We start from the raw sequence: 16,478 nt of genomic DNA, 5'->3' as shown, positions 1-16,478 counted from the left end.
TCCCTGTGAGCAGGCAGAAAGTCTGTTCTGGGAAGATTCATCCTGCTGGCATAGAATGGAGCACCTCCAACCCCAGCAAACCTTGCAGTGGCAGATGAATTCATCGTAAGAAAAATTAAGGTGTTTAGTTCTCATTATGGTTCTCCTCCTGGAACTTCTCCAGGGGAGATCAACTTTCACTTTGCCCCTTACTCTGGCTGACAGAAGCCAATTACTGGATTTATCATGCCCTTTTCATCACCTACTTTACGCTTGTTCTGGCCACCTATGAGTCCCTCCTTCAGACTTTCGCAAACACACTCCCCACCCACCCCCCCAGTCTCAAAGCCAGCACTAGCACTATCCTCTACTGGTGTAAAAAACTCCCAAGAATTTAGATTCTGAAGTTCACAGACAGTTGCTTGGGCTTTTACAAAAGAGTGACACTGCAGATGGCCAGCGTAAGAAAGCCAAACACTTTCTTTACCAAAATGCTTCACAAGGCATGCATGATAAAAATCATACTCTCCTATTGTGGAGCAAAGGGAGATAAATGTTACCTATGTGGTCGGATTAGTGAATGTTGAGCACCGAGATGGCCCACAGATATCACAGACTTCAGATTTATTTTTATAGGACAGTATGGTCAAGTCTGGCTTTTCTCTTAACAACGGCGATGCTGGTGTCAATCAGTTATCTCACCTGCTGCTGCCTCTGCTTGCTGCCAAAATAATACAGGGCTCTTGCGTAAGTGGCATACACAGCAAGAGGCCTTAGGGAAATATATTCTTCCTCCACGCTTAGAATAAAGACTCCTTCACCAAAAAGATATGCGCACAAGCATGTGCACACAGAGAGTACGTGGCCTGTCCTGTGAACTCAAAGCTGCATCTCCCTCCTCCCGCATGCCCCCGAAAGGCTGGCAGATCTCCAGCAATCTGGTCTTTACAGCCGTACTGAGGAACGACTAGCCTTTCCACCTTTATTTAATTAGTGACGGAGGCATCAGGTCTTTTTAAAGCTTCTCCTTCAAGTGAATGATGTCTTATGGTATGGCTGACAGAGCCTGGCTGCTTCAGGCTGGTGGCATGAAAAACTAAACCCAAGAGAAGCACATGTTTAAGAGAGCACTGAGGGGCTATGAAGTGCCTTCTTACTTACGGGGAAGTAAGGAGAGGGAATCTTGCAGCTGCATTTATCCATCTTTTCAACTAAGGCATTTCATTCCTCCTTTGTTAGGGCTGCCTGCCTGTCAGTATTTTCTTTTCCTGTATTATTTTCTCTACTGCGGCAGAGGGTTTTTGAGACATGGAGCTGCCAGTACATACTAGGCAACCCATGGAAAAGGCAAAGGCAAGTCAGTTGGAGGGACGGGGCTCCTCCAGCTGCTGTGCCAGCCCAGGCAGCTGCTGCCCCAGAGCCCAGGTAAGAGAGCACGGCTGGAACTGCAGGGGCAAACTTCTTGTTGTTGATCTGTAGTACTGTGCACTCTACAGCAACCATTTGTCCTGAGGGTTGTATTAATCCCCTTCCTCACTGATGGACGACCTCCACAATAACAACATGTGCAGAAACAATTACATGAGGTTCTGTGAATTTGAACAAGTTGAAAGCTTTAGATAACACTGTGTATTTTAGTGGTGTGCCATGTTTTTCGCTCATAACTGCAGCAAGCTCAGCCCAGATCTCCGAGTAGTTACTGAAAGCTTCTGCTGATAATAAACAATACATGATATGAACCTATGTCATTACTATGTGAATTATGACCTTAGACATGTCAGCCATCAAATCTCTTATTACCAAAGATTTGTCTAATGGAAGCTGGAGTATTCCTTTTACACAGTTGATGATAAATGTTTTTTTCAACTAGTGTTGTGGAATAAAATAATTTGAATATCAATTAAAATGGACTGAGGTAGCAAGAAGAGATATATATTCACAAAAGGATTTTTCATGGTTATAGACTGACAAGGTTAGAGAATGACTGTATTATCCTAATCGCTTCTGTTTTCATTAATGGCTTAATGAAGACATTTCCCTACAATTACAAACCACAACTATAGATCTTAAACAATGGAATGTGTGTTCTTTATCAAAGCACATGCTGCTGGGGCTACAACTGATGCTGCATCACTCGGGGATTTCAATGGAACCCAATGACAGACAAACTGTTTACATTAAAAGACTCTATCAAAGTTATTTTGCACCTAATTTCATCCTAATCCATCCGATTTTTCTATAGCTTTGACAAGATGACCTCTCTCACTGTGTGTGCAGTATTGATGTCATTACTGAAGAGCTATTCTTCAGCCTTTTTGCTGATAACAAAGCAAATGGAAATGTAGAGAAACCTTGGGGAGGTAAACAGCTTGTTCAGGATCCGGCTAAAAAACGGGAAAAATTACAACAGGAAAGGATATCTGTTGTTATAAGGTAAGCGGTCACTGTTCCACTTTAAAAAGTGTTTACATGATATGATGAAGGCATATTGTGTCTGAGAATTTCATAAACTTTTCTAAAATTTAACTTGAGGAAAGGGTTTGAAAGCTCAGTATGCATTATAAGAATTCAAAGCTCAGCGTATGGCTGATCACCTTTAAAGTCAAACATTTTCTATGCAATTACCTTATACTAATGTAGCGAAAAAGAACTATGGTTGTGTAAAATACAAGTGATAGAGCAGGGCCATGGATTACATGCATGCCTTGTGTTTGTATGGTTATCAGAGAAATGGCAGTAAAGTGGCAATCATTAAGGGAAGGAGGAAAAAAAATCAAATAGAAAAGAAAAACATCTTATTGATTTGTTCTGCCAAAACCACTACATACATAAAATACTGAAAATGGAGCAGGTCTGCAACTAGTATCAAAGTTTCTTTGGTTCAAAAACACACAGAACGCTAGCAATGTGCTTTAAATTAAGTACGCGTTTCAAAGGTTAACAGGACTATTCCTTAGGCAGAAGAACAAAGAGGAGCTGGTTAAAGAAAACTGGGTACACTACAGCTACTTAAAATACTGTATCCAGGCACAACTCGTCTGGATGCCTTTGAGCTCAAAGCTAATTTGAATTATACAGAGGTGCTTTAAAGAACAAAAATACTAACCTGTGTTTTATCTAAGCTCTTTTAGCTGAACCAAGCTACTAATTAAAAATCTTCACTACTCTTCCTAATTTCTGATTTATTTTTTTAAGATGAATAAAGCCATCTAAAATCTCTGTCCTTCCTCACAGAAACCTGTTAACATTAACATCTCTGAAATGCCTTGTCATCTAACAGTTTTACTCATAACATGTAATCTGCCTTGACTGTATCTCTTGTAGCCTATCTAAAAATATTGTGCAGTAGGACTTCTGAATGCAATACTGATGCATATGCCAACGTTCCTCTCAGTGACAATACTACAAGAGTTTACAATCTGGGCAATCCTTAAATGTAACAATATTTCTCAAATAATACATTAAACAGATGTGTATCTGATATTATAAATATGTGACATAAAAATCTATTGGGTTGGTCATCGTGCATATTAAAAACCATTCAAGTAGGTCAAATTGTGGATAACTTAAAACTTTAAAGACAGCAATTTTAATAAAACTGTCAATACAATTTTCGTTGTAAAAACATTTGAGACTGATTATGCTGCTTATATTGAAAAAGAAACACAAGGTCTATATCTTTAGATCTTTTATTGAACAGTGAGCACAGCATCAATAACTGCTTCTCAGCTGTAAATGAAAATTGATTCCAGATCTAACCTGTCGTTTTCTGTGTGTCTTTAATCCCAAATCACCCACAATGAGACATAAGAATCAGCATTTTGTCTATGGGACAAAGCATGTGTCATATGGCCAGCCCCAAAGTGTTTACACTGAAGATACTGTGGGGTGTGTTTACATGTGTTAGATGTAGGCGATAACTGCAGTGTCTACAAGTGAGGACCAAAAAGTGATGACGGGAGTTTGCAGCTGGAGTGGAGCGACTTGTGACTTGCCTCGTGCTCTACAGCAAAGATCAATATGGTCCAAAGCTTTACAGAGCTGAAGTCTGAAGGGACCTGCAATGAACATCTCATTGGACCTCCTGCACTTCACAACCCAAAAGAATTTACTTCTACAACAAACCCGCAAGTGCCAGAAGTCTAAAAGGAGAGGGAAACCACAAGGTTTCCATGCAATTTGCAGCAGTTTGGATTTCCAGTCAGCTCTCTCTTGCTGAAGCCTCTTAAGCCCTCTGGGGCGAAATTAAAGTGTACAGCCTCCTTTCAGGAGTCTTTTTCTTGGTCATATGTTGCTAGGCTATCGTCATGCATGCCTTAACTCTTTTTGGACGAACCAAAGAAGTCCTAACACATATATAAAGGAGGGTTCTCCAGATCATGTTTAAAACTCTTAGGAATAATTTCCAGTTATTCAAAATCCCGTTTGAAAAGCGAATGCTAAAAATGGGCAGCACATTCAATAACAGCCTTGAGAATACTATCTGTAGAATAAACACCTTCCACTGACTTCAACCTGGTCGTTCTCATCTTATGTAGAAATCCGGCTCAGCTTCTTAATTATAGAAGTGACTGGAGCTATCATGTGTCTTGGGTTTCTCCTCAGCAGTGGGGAGAAAAGGAAGGAGATGTTTAACACCGAAAGAGCACAAGGTCCATAGACCCCTAAATGTCTCTCCCTGTCAGAATGCGCGTGTATGTACAGCTGAATTACAACAGTCATTTGACTGCAAAATCTTTAAGTTAAAAAAAAAAAAAATTTTCTAACCTTGAGCTCCACAGCTGCACATTCAACATTGTAACATTCACAATTGTAATTGCCTTGATCTATCCCTCATGAATGAATACTTCATATACTTTTTGGAAAAAATATTTTGTAGTCAAAAACCACTGCAGTTACTTTGTTGATATTTATGTGCCTGCGCAGTGGACCAGATCAACATTTCTTTCCGTTTCCAATCCCCTCTCTTTAAAGAGATATGGCAGAAGCTGCTAAAGTGTGAAGGCACTGCCAGTGTAACGCGTGAGTGCTGCAGCAGAGCCATGCTGCTCGGCTTTGCAAGGCCTTCGTCTGGGATGCAGTGTGCTACAAAAATCTAAAGGACAGACACATGCAGTCTTTCATTCAGGAAACCTAAAAAGCTGTGGTATTCTTTCCTAGAATATGTATAACTTTGTCTATGCCCTCTATTTGTAATACAAATAAAAGAGGTGCAACCATACGTGTGTGAGGTACGTAGGAAAGGTGAAGGTTTCCCTTGGAGTGCAGGGCATTTAAGAAATACGCACGGTGCACTTCCTGTCCAGACAATTAATTTATTTCTTATGTGACTGGAAGTGTTCATTTTTGGAATCCCTAAATATTCAGACCATAATCTGTTTCTTAAGAAGGTATTTGGGAGATCTTAGGAGATTTGAATCAATTTTAATCACTTAGAGTGAGATGAAGCTCACACTGCTAAAAGGAAAAACATTTTCTCTGTACTACAAAATTTTGAGAAACTACACGAACAGTCCTTATTGTGCTTTCTTATCTATCTGCAGTTAATGCTGTGAATGGTACTACGGGAAAGTCACCTGGAGTTTTGGTGCAGTCTGAGGCTTCCTACAGCTCGGGCACATCACCACCACAACAAGGACTCAGGCTGCAGGCCCTGAACTGGGAGCAATGGGATGCTGTTCATGAGCATCACGAGCATGATGCTGCCTTTGAGTAAGAGGCACACACGTACCACACAACAGCAATGATGTTTTGAGAGCTACCAATACTCCACTGTGCAGTGTAGACGTAACCATATCTTTCCTGCTTGGGATTAGCATGGGAGATGACACCTACTCAAGTCAGTGAGGGCTTTTTGTTTGATGACAGCAAACGCTGGTCCAGACGTTTGCTTCTTCATTGAGCAATGATACATGATTTCATGTTAGCAGTGTAAATTTGGAACAAGTCTACTGAATTTACTAGAAAACTACTACTGTAGGAAAACAAAAGTAACTCCTACCTGATAATATATTTCCATTTCTCTATTTTGGGCACCTCAGTATCACAATGTGATTTTTCAGGACTATTTGGGCAAGTTTCCAATAGATCAGGAAACTGGCTGGTTTCATAAGCCACCATGTTTGTGCAACAGCGCACTGCACAAGTACAGGCTTTTGATTCTTTGGCTTCAGATGAGAGCACAAGTCTGTCTCAGTGCTAAAAAATACTGACTTGTATGACTAAGGGGTCAATTGACACCAGAAGGTAAATCTTTCCTGGCATGACCCTAGAGGGCGGATTAGGTAGGTTGAAGGAGGACATTTAGGTAGTTTAAAAATAAATAAGAAAAAAGGATCGACTTATAATTAACATATCCCAGGCTGAACAGATGATCTTATGCTGAATTACAGCATTACCTTCCTCTGTATTCCAGACGTTTACACTTTTGAACCTATTGCATATATAAAGTAACATGAAAGATGAATTTAACCCAAAGTTTCTTTTTTTTTCTGATAGGAGTGTTGAGAATATGAATTTCAAGAGCTTTATTTCCCAGCATTTTCTATAAATATTTATAAAGTGGAAAGGATGGAGAATGACATAAGCCAGTTTTCTGAAAATGATTCTTCATTAACATCCCAAGTAGGCTGAGAGATTTTTGGTATTGATTTACCGCTACACACTGAAGATTTTCCCTCTCACAAATGGGAATCACTGAATTACTAACTATGGACTCCCAGCCCTTTACTCACTGACTGGAATAAAACTTAGGGACCCAATCTTCCTGGGTGCAATTGTACAAATGAATTGCAAAGCGCAAATAAACTCTGCAGTTGTGATAGTGGTCCAATGTGGTCGTTTTACATCCACTTCCAAAAAGGTCATCAATTTCCAAAATCAACTGCGAAACAATGTGAGCCTGTTCCACCATTAGTTTGGTACAATGGAGGAAAGAAACTCAGAGCACATTACCTATTCCTGGATGACGCCATGTGTGGTCTCATATTCCAAGGCTAGTAAGTCATGTTTTGGTTTAGTTTAGTCCACTTCACAAAGTTAATTCAGCAAAACTGACAAAATGCATTCCTATTTAAGAATAAGTTTCCTCCCACAGAGGTTCTATGCACAAGCAAGATTTAAATTAATGGATTCTGCAGCACCTCAAAATGCTTTTGATGTGAACCAACATGCAATCACATTCAACTGATAAACAACTTTGTCAGATTATATGGTCTATGCACTCATACCAGATGTATTTACCTGTTCATTGTCATCTTCATCACTGCTGAGTTTCAGATCATCCTCAAGCATTCTGAAAAAAAAGAGACAATAAGGAATTACATTTAATTAATAATGTAATTAAATAATGAATTAACTCTATATACAATGGGCGGATTCTACTCTTCAGACAAGTCAAAGGAAAAACTCCCAGCAAAAGCAGATCTGTGGTAAGTAAACTGATGAATACGTATGTTTTAGTCCTCTGTGTGGTGCTAGATAAGAACAAATGTCTTTCAGACTCATCCATCATAAAGTTTGGCAGTCAGTTCCTTTTTCACGTCCTCTTTTGTTTGCACATTGTCTCACAGTGATTAGTCCATATACGCCTATGTGTATTTCTAAATCAGAAGGTGGAAGGGAAATTCAACTCTGAGACCGAACTGAGAAAAAGTGCTCCATATTTCATTCCTGATCGAAGGCACCACTGATCTCCTGTGAGGCTGGTACCAATCCCCCACCTTATCAATCTGAGAATGCAGAATGGAGAATAGCAAGAACAGTAGGAGCTTGTTTGAGGTTTGATGGGACCTCACAGTTGTTAGTATCTGAAGGCAGAGCAAATGTTTTCCAAGCCAGGAATCTGCTAATTCATATCCCCATTTTTTATTTTTTTCTTTTAAATACAGGGAAATCTCACATAACTACTCCCCGCCCTTGCTTAAAGGGGATGGAAACTCCTAAAAGACCTTTGGCAGAAGAAAGAGTTGTGTAATGTGTATTAGTATATTAACACTTATCTTATATTGCTGCTTTTTTTTTTTAATCCAAGACTCGGGTATGGCAAAACACATGGTGTAAGAAACCATATTATTTGCTGCTACATCTTTTCAGAAAAGGTCTCTTCTTTCAAGATCTGTCTACCTAGAAAGACATGACTAGCACCCACCACATACAGTCCTGTACAGCTTCCCATGTATTCATGCTTTTATCTGGTGGTCCTTCTCAGAGGAGGAGGAGCCAATATTCCTTTGGGCACACTTCTACCTCACACCCCTGTTTTCACCTTGACAAATCCTCTTATCACAGGATGACGTACAAATGAATCGGCACATCTCACCCAGATCCGCTGTGACAGACACTAAAATTGCCGAGCTTCCTTCCTCCCAGCCTGAGCTCCTTTACCCACGGCAGGAGGCTCACGAATTGCAATTACTGTTTCCTTTCTGCCTTGATGGAGACTAAAGTCCGTGATTTTTTATTGTTAGCCTTTAAATAACTGTAGCAATCAATGGATGTTCTGTTAGGAAGTGGGTTTTTTTTGTTTGAGGACTACCAGTAAATCATGGGAGCCTCGTGATATAAGGAATTTTTAAGAGGAGCCAATAATCCCAATGTGGAAATATCATAAGGTTCGAAGCCCTGCTGGTGCTCTTAAAAAGAGAAAGTGCAAGGAGATGTTTAAACCAGTTTGTAGAGTCATCTGTCTTTCGGTGACCTCTGGTGTCAGGCAGCTCAGTGGTTACAAAGTATCTGGACACATAACTACTAGTCATTAACGTCTTGATAAATGGCAGATGCCTCCCTGTAATATGTGAACCCATAAAACTAAGACTGTAGCATGGACAATGAATTTTCTAAAAGTAAGAATTTGTGGTGGGTTGACCCTGGCTGGACGCTGAGTGCCCACCAAGCTGCTCTATCGCTCCCCTCCTCAGCTGGACAGGGGAGAGAAAATACAATGAAAGTCTCGTGGGTTGAGATAAGGACAAGGAGAGATCACTCAGCAATTATCATGGGCAAAACTCGACTTGGGGAAATTAATTTAATTTATTTGCAATCAAATCAGAGTAGGATAATGAGGAATAAAAAGTAAACCTTAAAAACACCTTCCCCCCACCCCAGCCCTCTTCTTCCCCAGCTCAACTTCACTCACAATTCTCTACCTCCTCCCCGCTTCGGTGCAGGGGGACAGGGAATGGGGGTTGCAGTCAGTTCATCAGTCAGTTCATCACACGTTGTCTTTGCCATTCCTTCCTCCTCAAGGGGAAGACTTCTCATGCTCTGCCCCTGCTCCAGTGTGGGGTCTCTCCCATGGGAGACAGTTCTCCTTCTCTGCAAACTCCTCCAACATGAGTCCTTCCCATGGGCTGCAGTTCTTCATGAACTGCTCCAGCATGGGTGCCTTCCCATGGGGTGCAGTCCTTCAGGAACAGACTGCACGGTGTCACGAGTCCTGCCAGCAAACCTGCTCCAGTGTGGGCTCCTCTATCCATGGGTTCACAGGTCCTGCCAGGAGCCTGCTCCAATGCAGGCTTCCCACAGGGTCACAGCCTCCTTTGGGCATCCACCTGCTGTGGCGTGGGGTCCTCCACAGCTGCAGGTGGATATCTGCTCCTCCATGGACCTCCACGGGCTGCAGGGGGACAGCCTGCCTCACCATGGTCTTTACCACAGGCTGCAGGGGACTCTCTGGTCCAGCACCTGGAGAACCTCCTGCCCCTCCTTCTTCACTGCCCTTCGTGTCTGCAGAGTGGTTCCTCTCACATATTCTCACTCCTCTCTCTGGCTGCAATTGTTGTTGCACAGCAACTTTTTTCCCCTTCTTATATATGTTATCCCTGAGGCACTACCACTGTCACTGATGGGGTCAGCCTTGGCCAGTGGCGGGTCCATCTTGGAGCCGCCTGGCATTGGCTCCATCAGACATGAGGGAAGCTTCTAGCAGCTTCTCACAGAAGCCACCCCTGCAGCCCCCTCCCTGCTAACAAAACCTTGCCATGCAAACCCAATACAGAATTTTTCAGGAAATATTAATCTTTAGAGGCCTGGACTTTGGTGAGGAACAGGAACTTTTCATGTTGTTTATCTAGCAGACGCATTCATTTGTTTCCCTAGTGACATTACTTGCTGTGCTATTTTCAACGTTTCGCTGTACCTCGATCTATCCACAGCCACAGATTGCTATCTGCAAGTCTCATTACACACCAGAAGGACAATACCCCCAGGAAACCAAGACCATCGTCACACAGGACATATCATTCTGATTCTTAACTCTAATTCAATCCTACACTCTTAACTTTTAAACTTACATCTCACTTTAATGTGTAAATTATCTACTGCTTTAAAGCAGCACTGCTAGATAATGCGCTCTATTATTATTTTTTAATGTAGATCTAAGAGGACATAATGCAAAGGATCTTTTCATGAACGAAGCCCAAAGGGTGGTGGGTTTTTTTTTCTTTCCAGCTATCCCTTTTTCTTCATTTTTACATGTTAAATTCTTTTTTGACATATCCTGGTAGAAATAAACCAAAAAGGACAAAGGAAATTCCATATTGGATAAATGGAAAGAACAAAGAAGAACACATAAAAAAGATAAATGAATACACTTACTAAACTAACCAAACAGCCATCTGAAATGGCTGATTAATAACTGTCCTCATACAGCCTACACTGCAGACACTTTCTAACAAGTACAGTAAGCACAAGACATGTTTACTGAATATTGAAAAATATAAAACGGATATAAAACATGATTAGTAGGAAGGACAACTGTTGGAGTTGGTTTCAGATAAACTAAATTTGCAGGATTTATGAGTTCCCTTCAAGAGACTAATGGATGTTTAGACGACTAGAGAGAGAAAAAAAATGGATTTTGGTATTTCTTTAGCAGTTCCAAGCTTATCACTTGGAGTATGTAATTCTTCTTAGCCTGTTCTGCTAAATGAAGAATATGTCATCCCATTCAGTTACAAAACTCAAAGGTTAAACAACTAAACCACACAGCTGCTAAAATGCATCACACTCTCCTGGCAGATGGAATAATTAAAGAGAAACTGAGTATGGTATCAACAATAAATATATGGTAGCCAGAGAAGTGAGGGAATAAATTAAAAATACACAGTATGCGCAAATGAAAGTAGAATGCTAAAGAGTTCAAATAACCTGCTCCCAGAAGATATTGGTTGGAAGAAGTAATATTTTACAGAAAGCAGAGGACTAGATAGTCTTCCACGATTTTAAAATGTGCTTAATATTCTGAAGGCATGGGTCACAGTAGCTTGTACTGTTTAATGTTTCTATTAACTCTCATTTATAAGCAAGTAGCATCTGATCACGCTCAAAGCCCAATAAGGGCTTTTTAAGATTGCCAGCAACCTTAATCCAAGGTGACTATTTCACCATCATATCTAGAGAGGTAGCCCATTTCAGCTTCAAAGCCTTGAGACAGAAGAGCTCTGTATCTAAAGCTCTCACAAACACCGTCGGGAGAGTTTGAATGTGAAATTAGGCCCTCTTGAACGAAAGATCCCTGTAAATACACACATGGTCTATTTTGCTCTACGTAACTGCTAACCTCAGAACACCCAGACTGGAGATTACAGAGCATATTTGTTATGAAGATCAGGCCAGCTATTAATAAAGGCCAATTTGGCGGATATGTTAAAGTTACAATGAATACTGTCAATGAGGGCAAATCAAAGAGAAAACTGCCTGTATCAGAAAGCTATCTCCAGAGGTGTTATGAATTCATTTTATTTCCTATTCTTCTCTGACCCAGCTGACATTATTATTGAATATACACGTACTTGTTTGTCTTTTCATCCATAGCTAATGCAAAACACCACTTTAGGGAAAGAGTGGGATTAAGTAGGATTTTTTATTTCATTATTAGAGCAATGCCATTTACTATAACAGTTGAAATCATGTCAGCACATTTATTATAATCTACAATTTTCAGAGGTTTATAATTTGGAATGTGAAATTATTGCAAAGTAGAAACGTCACGACAAAGCAACACATTCATCTGTGGTGTAAGTAGGGGCAATCTCATTGACTGACTACAATACCCACTTCCTCCAGGGATAAAATGGCTCCCAAAGCAGATTGTTCCTATGTTACCGATTTAACTAGACAAATGTCTGAATGAGGGCTCTATTAGGATGAGTTCTGTAAAAGTCACACCAGAAATACTAACAACAAAATATCTTTTTTAGGAGCCTTCAACTTGAACCATGCCTCAGAAGATGATGAGATGGACCAAAATCAAAGCAAGCTACTTTTACAATAGTTTATTATGATTTTGGAATAGCAAGCTAAATTTTTGTCTTCTCTCTTTGACTCTTCACATGTTTTCCAAAAATATCATCAAGAAAAATGCCATGATAATAAACCAGTTTAAACATAATCAGAAACCCCTCTGTATCTGTTCTCCTAACAGACAATGTCAAAAGATCATGCAAGTCCCATCATGGCTTCTGTTTCCCAGTGGGACAGACTCTGATTTGTACCTTTTTCCTCTCCAGGTTCAGCATCAGTAAGTCACGGAGTCCCTTTGCCACTCCAAACTGTTGGTACAGCATGTGTTATTCAGTTAAAATATAAGTCTAGGCACGTTTTCTTAACTGCTTCAGAGAAGTCATGAATAGTGAGCGGCCAAAGCTGCAGAGCACGATGATCTAGGACTTGATGAGACTTTTGGGGCCACTGAAATAGGCTTTCCCGCCCATCGGTGCTGGGAAGAGCAAAGGCAGTAGAACCACAACTCAGCTCTGGGTTCTGGGCTGAAACTTAGTTGGCGTGTCACCAAGCTCAGCTTGCACGCACACTGAAATTGGACTTGTAGCCCAGCCCTGCTGTTCAGTTCAGCAGGTGTTTTGTGCACAGCAGACCTGTTTGCTTGGGATCCTGGGAATGAGCAAGTGAGGATTCGATTAGGAGATGTGAGATAATCTCCTCCCTGAAAAAGCACTATTGTGATATAACTCAATTTCAGATATTTTTGTAGAGGACACTGAACAGCCTAAAGGAGTATTTTCACAGCTCAACATCCTTGTTTTTTTTATTTTAGTGTGTAACATATTTAAATGCCTTTTACAAGTGAATAAGGTCCGGGTTGTCCGCAAACTTCTGAGAATGCTATGCATTTCTTCCTCCTCTGGTTGTGAAGGGCTACGACGGGAGTACGCTGTGTTTATAACAAGATGTTAGAGGTTTGGTGAGACAGCTTCATCAAGGAGGAGGCACTTAAAAGGCAGCCTAAATAGGATCCCAGGTTCTGCACTTCTAATTTGCTATGGGATCAGTTCACCACTGCACTGGAGCTCCACTCAGACGTAAAAAAAGCCTTGTGGGAATAAAAAAGATGGTGAAAAGGGAAAAGGGGGTTGCAAGCAGACAGCGAAGGGAATACTGGGCAATTCCCTAATCCTGAGCTGCCCAGAAAATTAACTTGCTCATGTCAAATGACATTTCTACAAAATGCGTATCCCATCTGGGTCATATGACAACAAACACAAGTGTTGCTTCTGCAGGAAGGAGGACAGGCACTGGCGTTAACTAGACATACAGACATGCCATTCTTTTCTTGCCAGATTTGTCTCTGGTAAAATGGGAATATATTTATAAGATTCGTGCTTTTAAAAATACTTTGCCCATTTGTTTTTGTAAACCTGTAACATTGTCCTTGCAACTTCAATGGACAAACTGTGCTTCTGTCCCATTAGTGGGGTAGGATGTATTGCTTAAATTTGTCTGAAAAGGAAAGGTAAGGATGATACTGTGCCTGGTGACACAAAAGACACAGCAAAGCACCGATAAGAAGCAGCAAGGGGGAAGCATATAGAGGATGTGGGTGCTGTCCAAGGAAAGAGTTCCCTCCTGCCTCAACCTTCCACTGATACAACAGGACAATATTAAACGGAGGTTTGTGTGATTTAGGTTGGAGTACCACATGCTACAACTAGTTATTCTGTTCGATATTAAACAGAGAGCTTAGACTGTTATAGCAAATTTCACTTGTGATACTTAATAAGACTTAAATCCAGAACAGGCAGGAATCAAATAAATGTCTTTGAGGTGAAAAAAGTAGTACATTACCATCCTGAGCTATGAAGCCCTTGTCACACTCCCATTTGCAGCAATACCTATGTGGACGGAACACTGTCCACGCAAATAGTGACTAGCACTGAGATGCGACCTTTTCTACCCCTGAATAAGGCCATCAGTTCAGCACAATCTATGCCAGCACAATCTATGCCCTATGGACTTTATACCAAACTTGTTTTTCATTTTCCTAGAGCGTTTCTCTGTAGTATATAAGACTTCTCTGAGAGCAGTAACTCAAAAGGTATCATGCAAATGACAAACTGTATAATGGAATTCAGATGTATTTTGAGAATGTGTTGCACACACTGGAGCACAATTTTATCATTTATCAAGGGGGAAGAAGGGGGCCTATGTGTGTGAAAACATCTAACAATAGATTTCCCTAGAGAAGTTTATAATACAGTGGACAAAAAAACTGGGGAAATGAAAATAAACGGTAGAGTAATTCCAAAGGAAAAAAGAAGATCTTTTGTTTTAAAACATCCCATCGATAAATCTTGAAACCTGATATTCACTCTTTTGCTGAAATGTGCAAGTCATCTTTGAAATACTTCCTCTAAGATATTATAAGAGTTACGGTAAAAGAAAATCTCAGAAAATTAAATGGAATTTACAAGCACCATTTACCTTAATAGTCAGGGCCATTTGTCCAGGAATTTTATACATACTTAAATATAGTTTATTAATTTTTCCTTCTCTTCCACATCCACCATTTTCTTTCATTACACGCTTGTCAATGATGAGGTCAGTCTGTCAAACTCTTACTCACAGGAGTAACTTCTACTCATCTGTTTCAGTGGCCTGAATAGGACTAATTTGCGTAGGGATAGATCAAGTCCTCAGCCTCTGGCCTGAAATGGCCTCCCCTTAAAAAGAACTGAAGTCAAGTTTCATGTCTTCATGACAAAAAAGCCTGTGAGCAAGGGAGGTACCTGGTCTCTTCCCTCCCGCAGCAGAAGGCACACATTAGCCTCATAACACGGTCAGTCTCCCTCTGGCCCAGCTGATGGAGAAAGATGGCTTGCTAAGAAACACTCCATTTTGTGTTGTCACACTCAGCCTGCCTTAGTGTTCCTGGCACCATATCAGTAATTAGTGTAATTACAGCTGGTGAGAGAGAAGTAACCCCCGTGGTTATCTATTAGGTACCTCACAATCAGAGAGTGCACTTCATTACTCATCTCCCCGTATCATCTCTTAATTTCAAAAGGATTAAGCAAAATTAATTCTTTCAGTAGAAGAATTTCTTTATCTAGCTATCCATTAATCTCTATGTACAAAAAGCTCTTCAAGGCAACTAAAATATTAAGTTGCTCCTAAGTGCATTATAACTACTGCTCTGTTGACAGGCATTTTGTTTTTCATTAAAGCTGAGACAAGAACTTTGGGAGGAGGGAGAAACCTACTGCCAAATTTTATCTGTATAGGCATAGATGAAAATCTGTACGTTTAGCATGAATAACGCTGTAGCATATCCAGTAACTTCACATCCATTTTGAGGTCCAATTCTGCTCCCAGAGAACATTTCCTAACAGAATGGGAGCAGAATTGGGTCAAAATATTTTAAAAGCAGTTTAAAAAGTTGAAAAAGTAGCATCTTTTTGTTTCAAGCTGGTGAGTTGATATTTTTGTCTTAATAACACTAATACCACCGTTTATGCCCTCTGCCTAGAAAAGTGCAATCTCTGCCACATCATGTCTCCCTCACTGTCCAATGACCCCCCCGGTACAACACAGCTCTCTGTTTGGCAAGGCCTGAGAACGATGTATCACTGAAGCAAAAAGGGGGGTGGGGGGAAGAGAGAGGAGGAAAAGAGCTCCAAGAACAAAGGAAAGTATGGGTCCAGAAAAAATACAGGAAGGGACTAATAACCATTTCTAAAAATGCCAATGTAAAACTTGTATTCTTCAAGTTTTTAAAAAACAAAAATGAGGACCCCACCTTTTTTAGTGTGCCAAATTCTGCCAGTGTGCACAAAGGTTTTACTATTTTCCCTTTGATCAACTGCTGATATAATTTTGGGTTCTGCTATTTATCAAGAGCAATATATAGTCCAAGAGCCATTTCTGTGATACATACTCATTTCCATTACATTCCACATGAAAAACACCTGCTTACTGCAACCATATTTGATTAAAACTGTCTCCTCGCCAGAGCACCAGTATTTCCTCTGGTAAACAAGCCTTCGGTTGGCATATTTACACACAAAGGCTTTGGGAACTTAGCACACAGTTAAACAATGATTGATAATTCTATAGCAACTAGCAAAGGTGACTTTAAAAAATCATACCAGAAAATATATTAAAAAGAGTTGTTCAACGGGGAACAAATAACATAGGACTGGCTCATCTATCCAATGTTCTACAGTGCATATGGAAGGACATTAATTTTATTCATTGATTATATT

The 16,478-nt window shown here is 40.4% G+C and overlaps 1 protein-coding gene across 4 annotated transcripts in view; it reads right to left on the bottom strand.

Annotated features, from left to right (window-relative positions):
- AFF2 (ALF transcription elongation factor 2) overlaps positions 1-16,478 on the bottom strand; it is a 416,447-nt gene that overhangs the window by 91,660 nt on the left and 308,309 nt on the right. For all 4 annotated transcript variants that reach the window (XM_063345683.1, XM_063345680.1, XM_063345681.1 and 1 more), the window contains exon 8: positions 7,222-7,273. In XM_063345683.1, coding sequence (XP_063201753.1) covers positions 7,222-7,273 — 52 coding nt within the window. The remainder of the gene's footprint in view (positions 1-7,221; positions 7,274-16,478) is intronic.

The sequence above is a fragment of the Chroicocephalus ridibundus genome, chromosome 9, assembly GCF_963924245.1.
Source record: "Chroicocephalus ridibundus chromosome 9, bChrRid1.1, whole genome shotgun sequence".
Classification (NCBI taxonomy): Eukaryota; Metazoa; Chordata; class Aves; order Charadriiformes; family Laridae; genus Chroicocephalus; species Chroicocephalus ridibundus.
The sequence above is the reverse complement of the archived record's forward strand: the minus strand, read 5'-3'. Positions and strand labels throughout refer to the sequence as shown.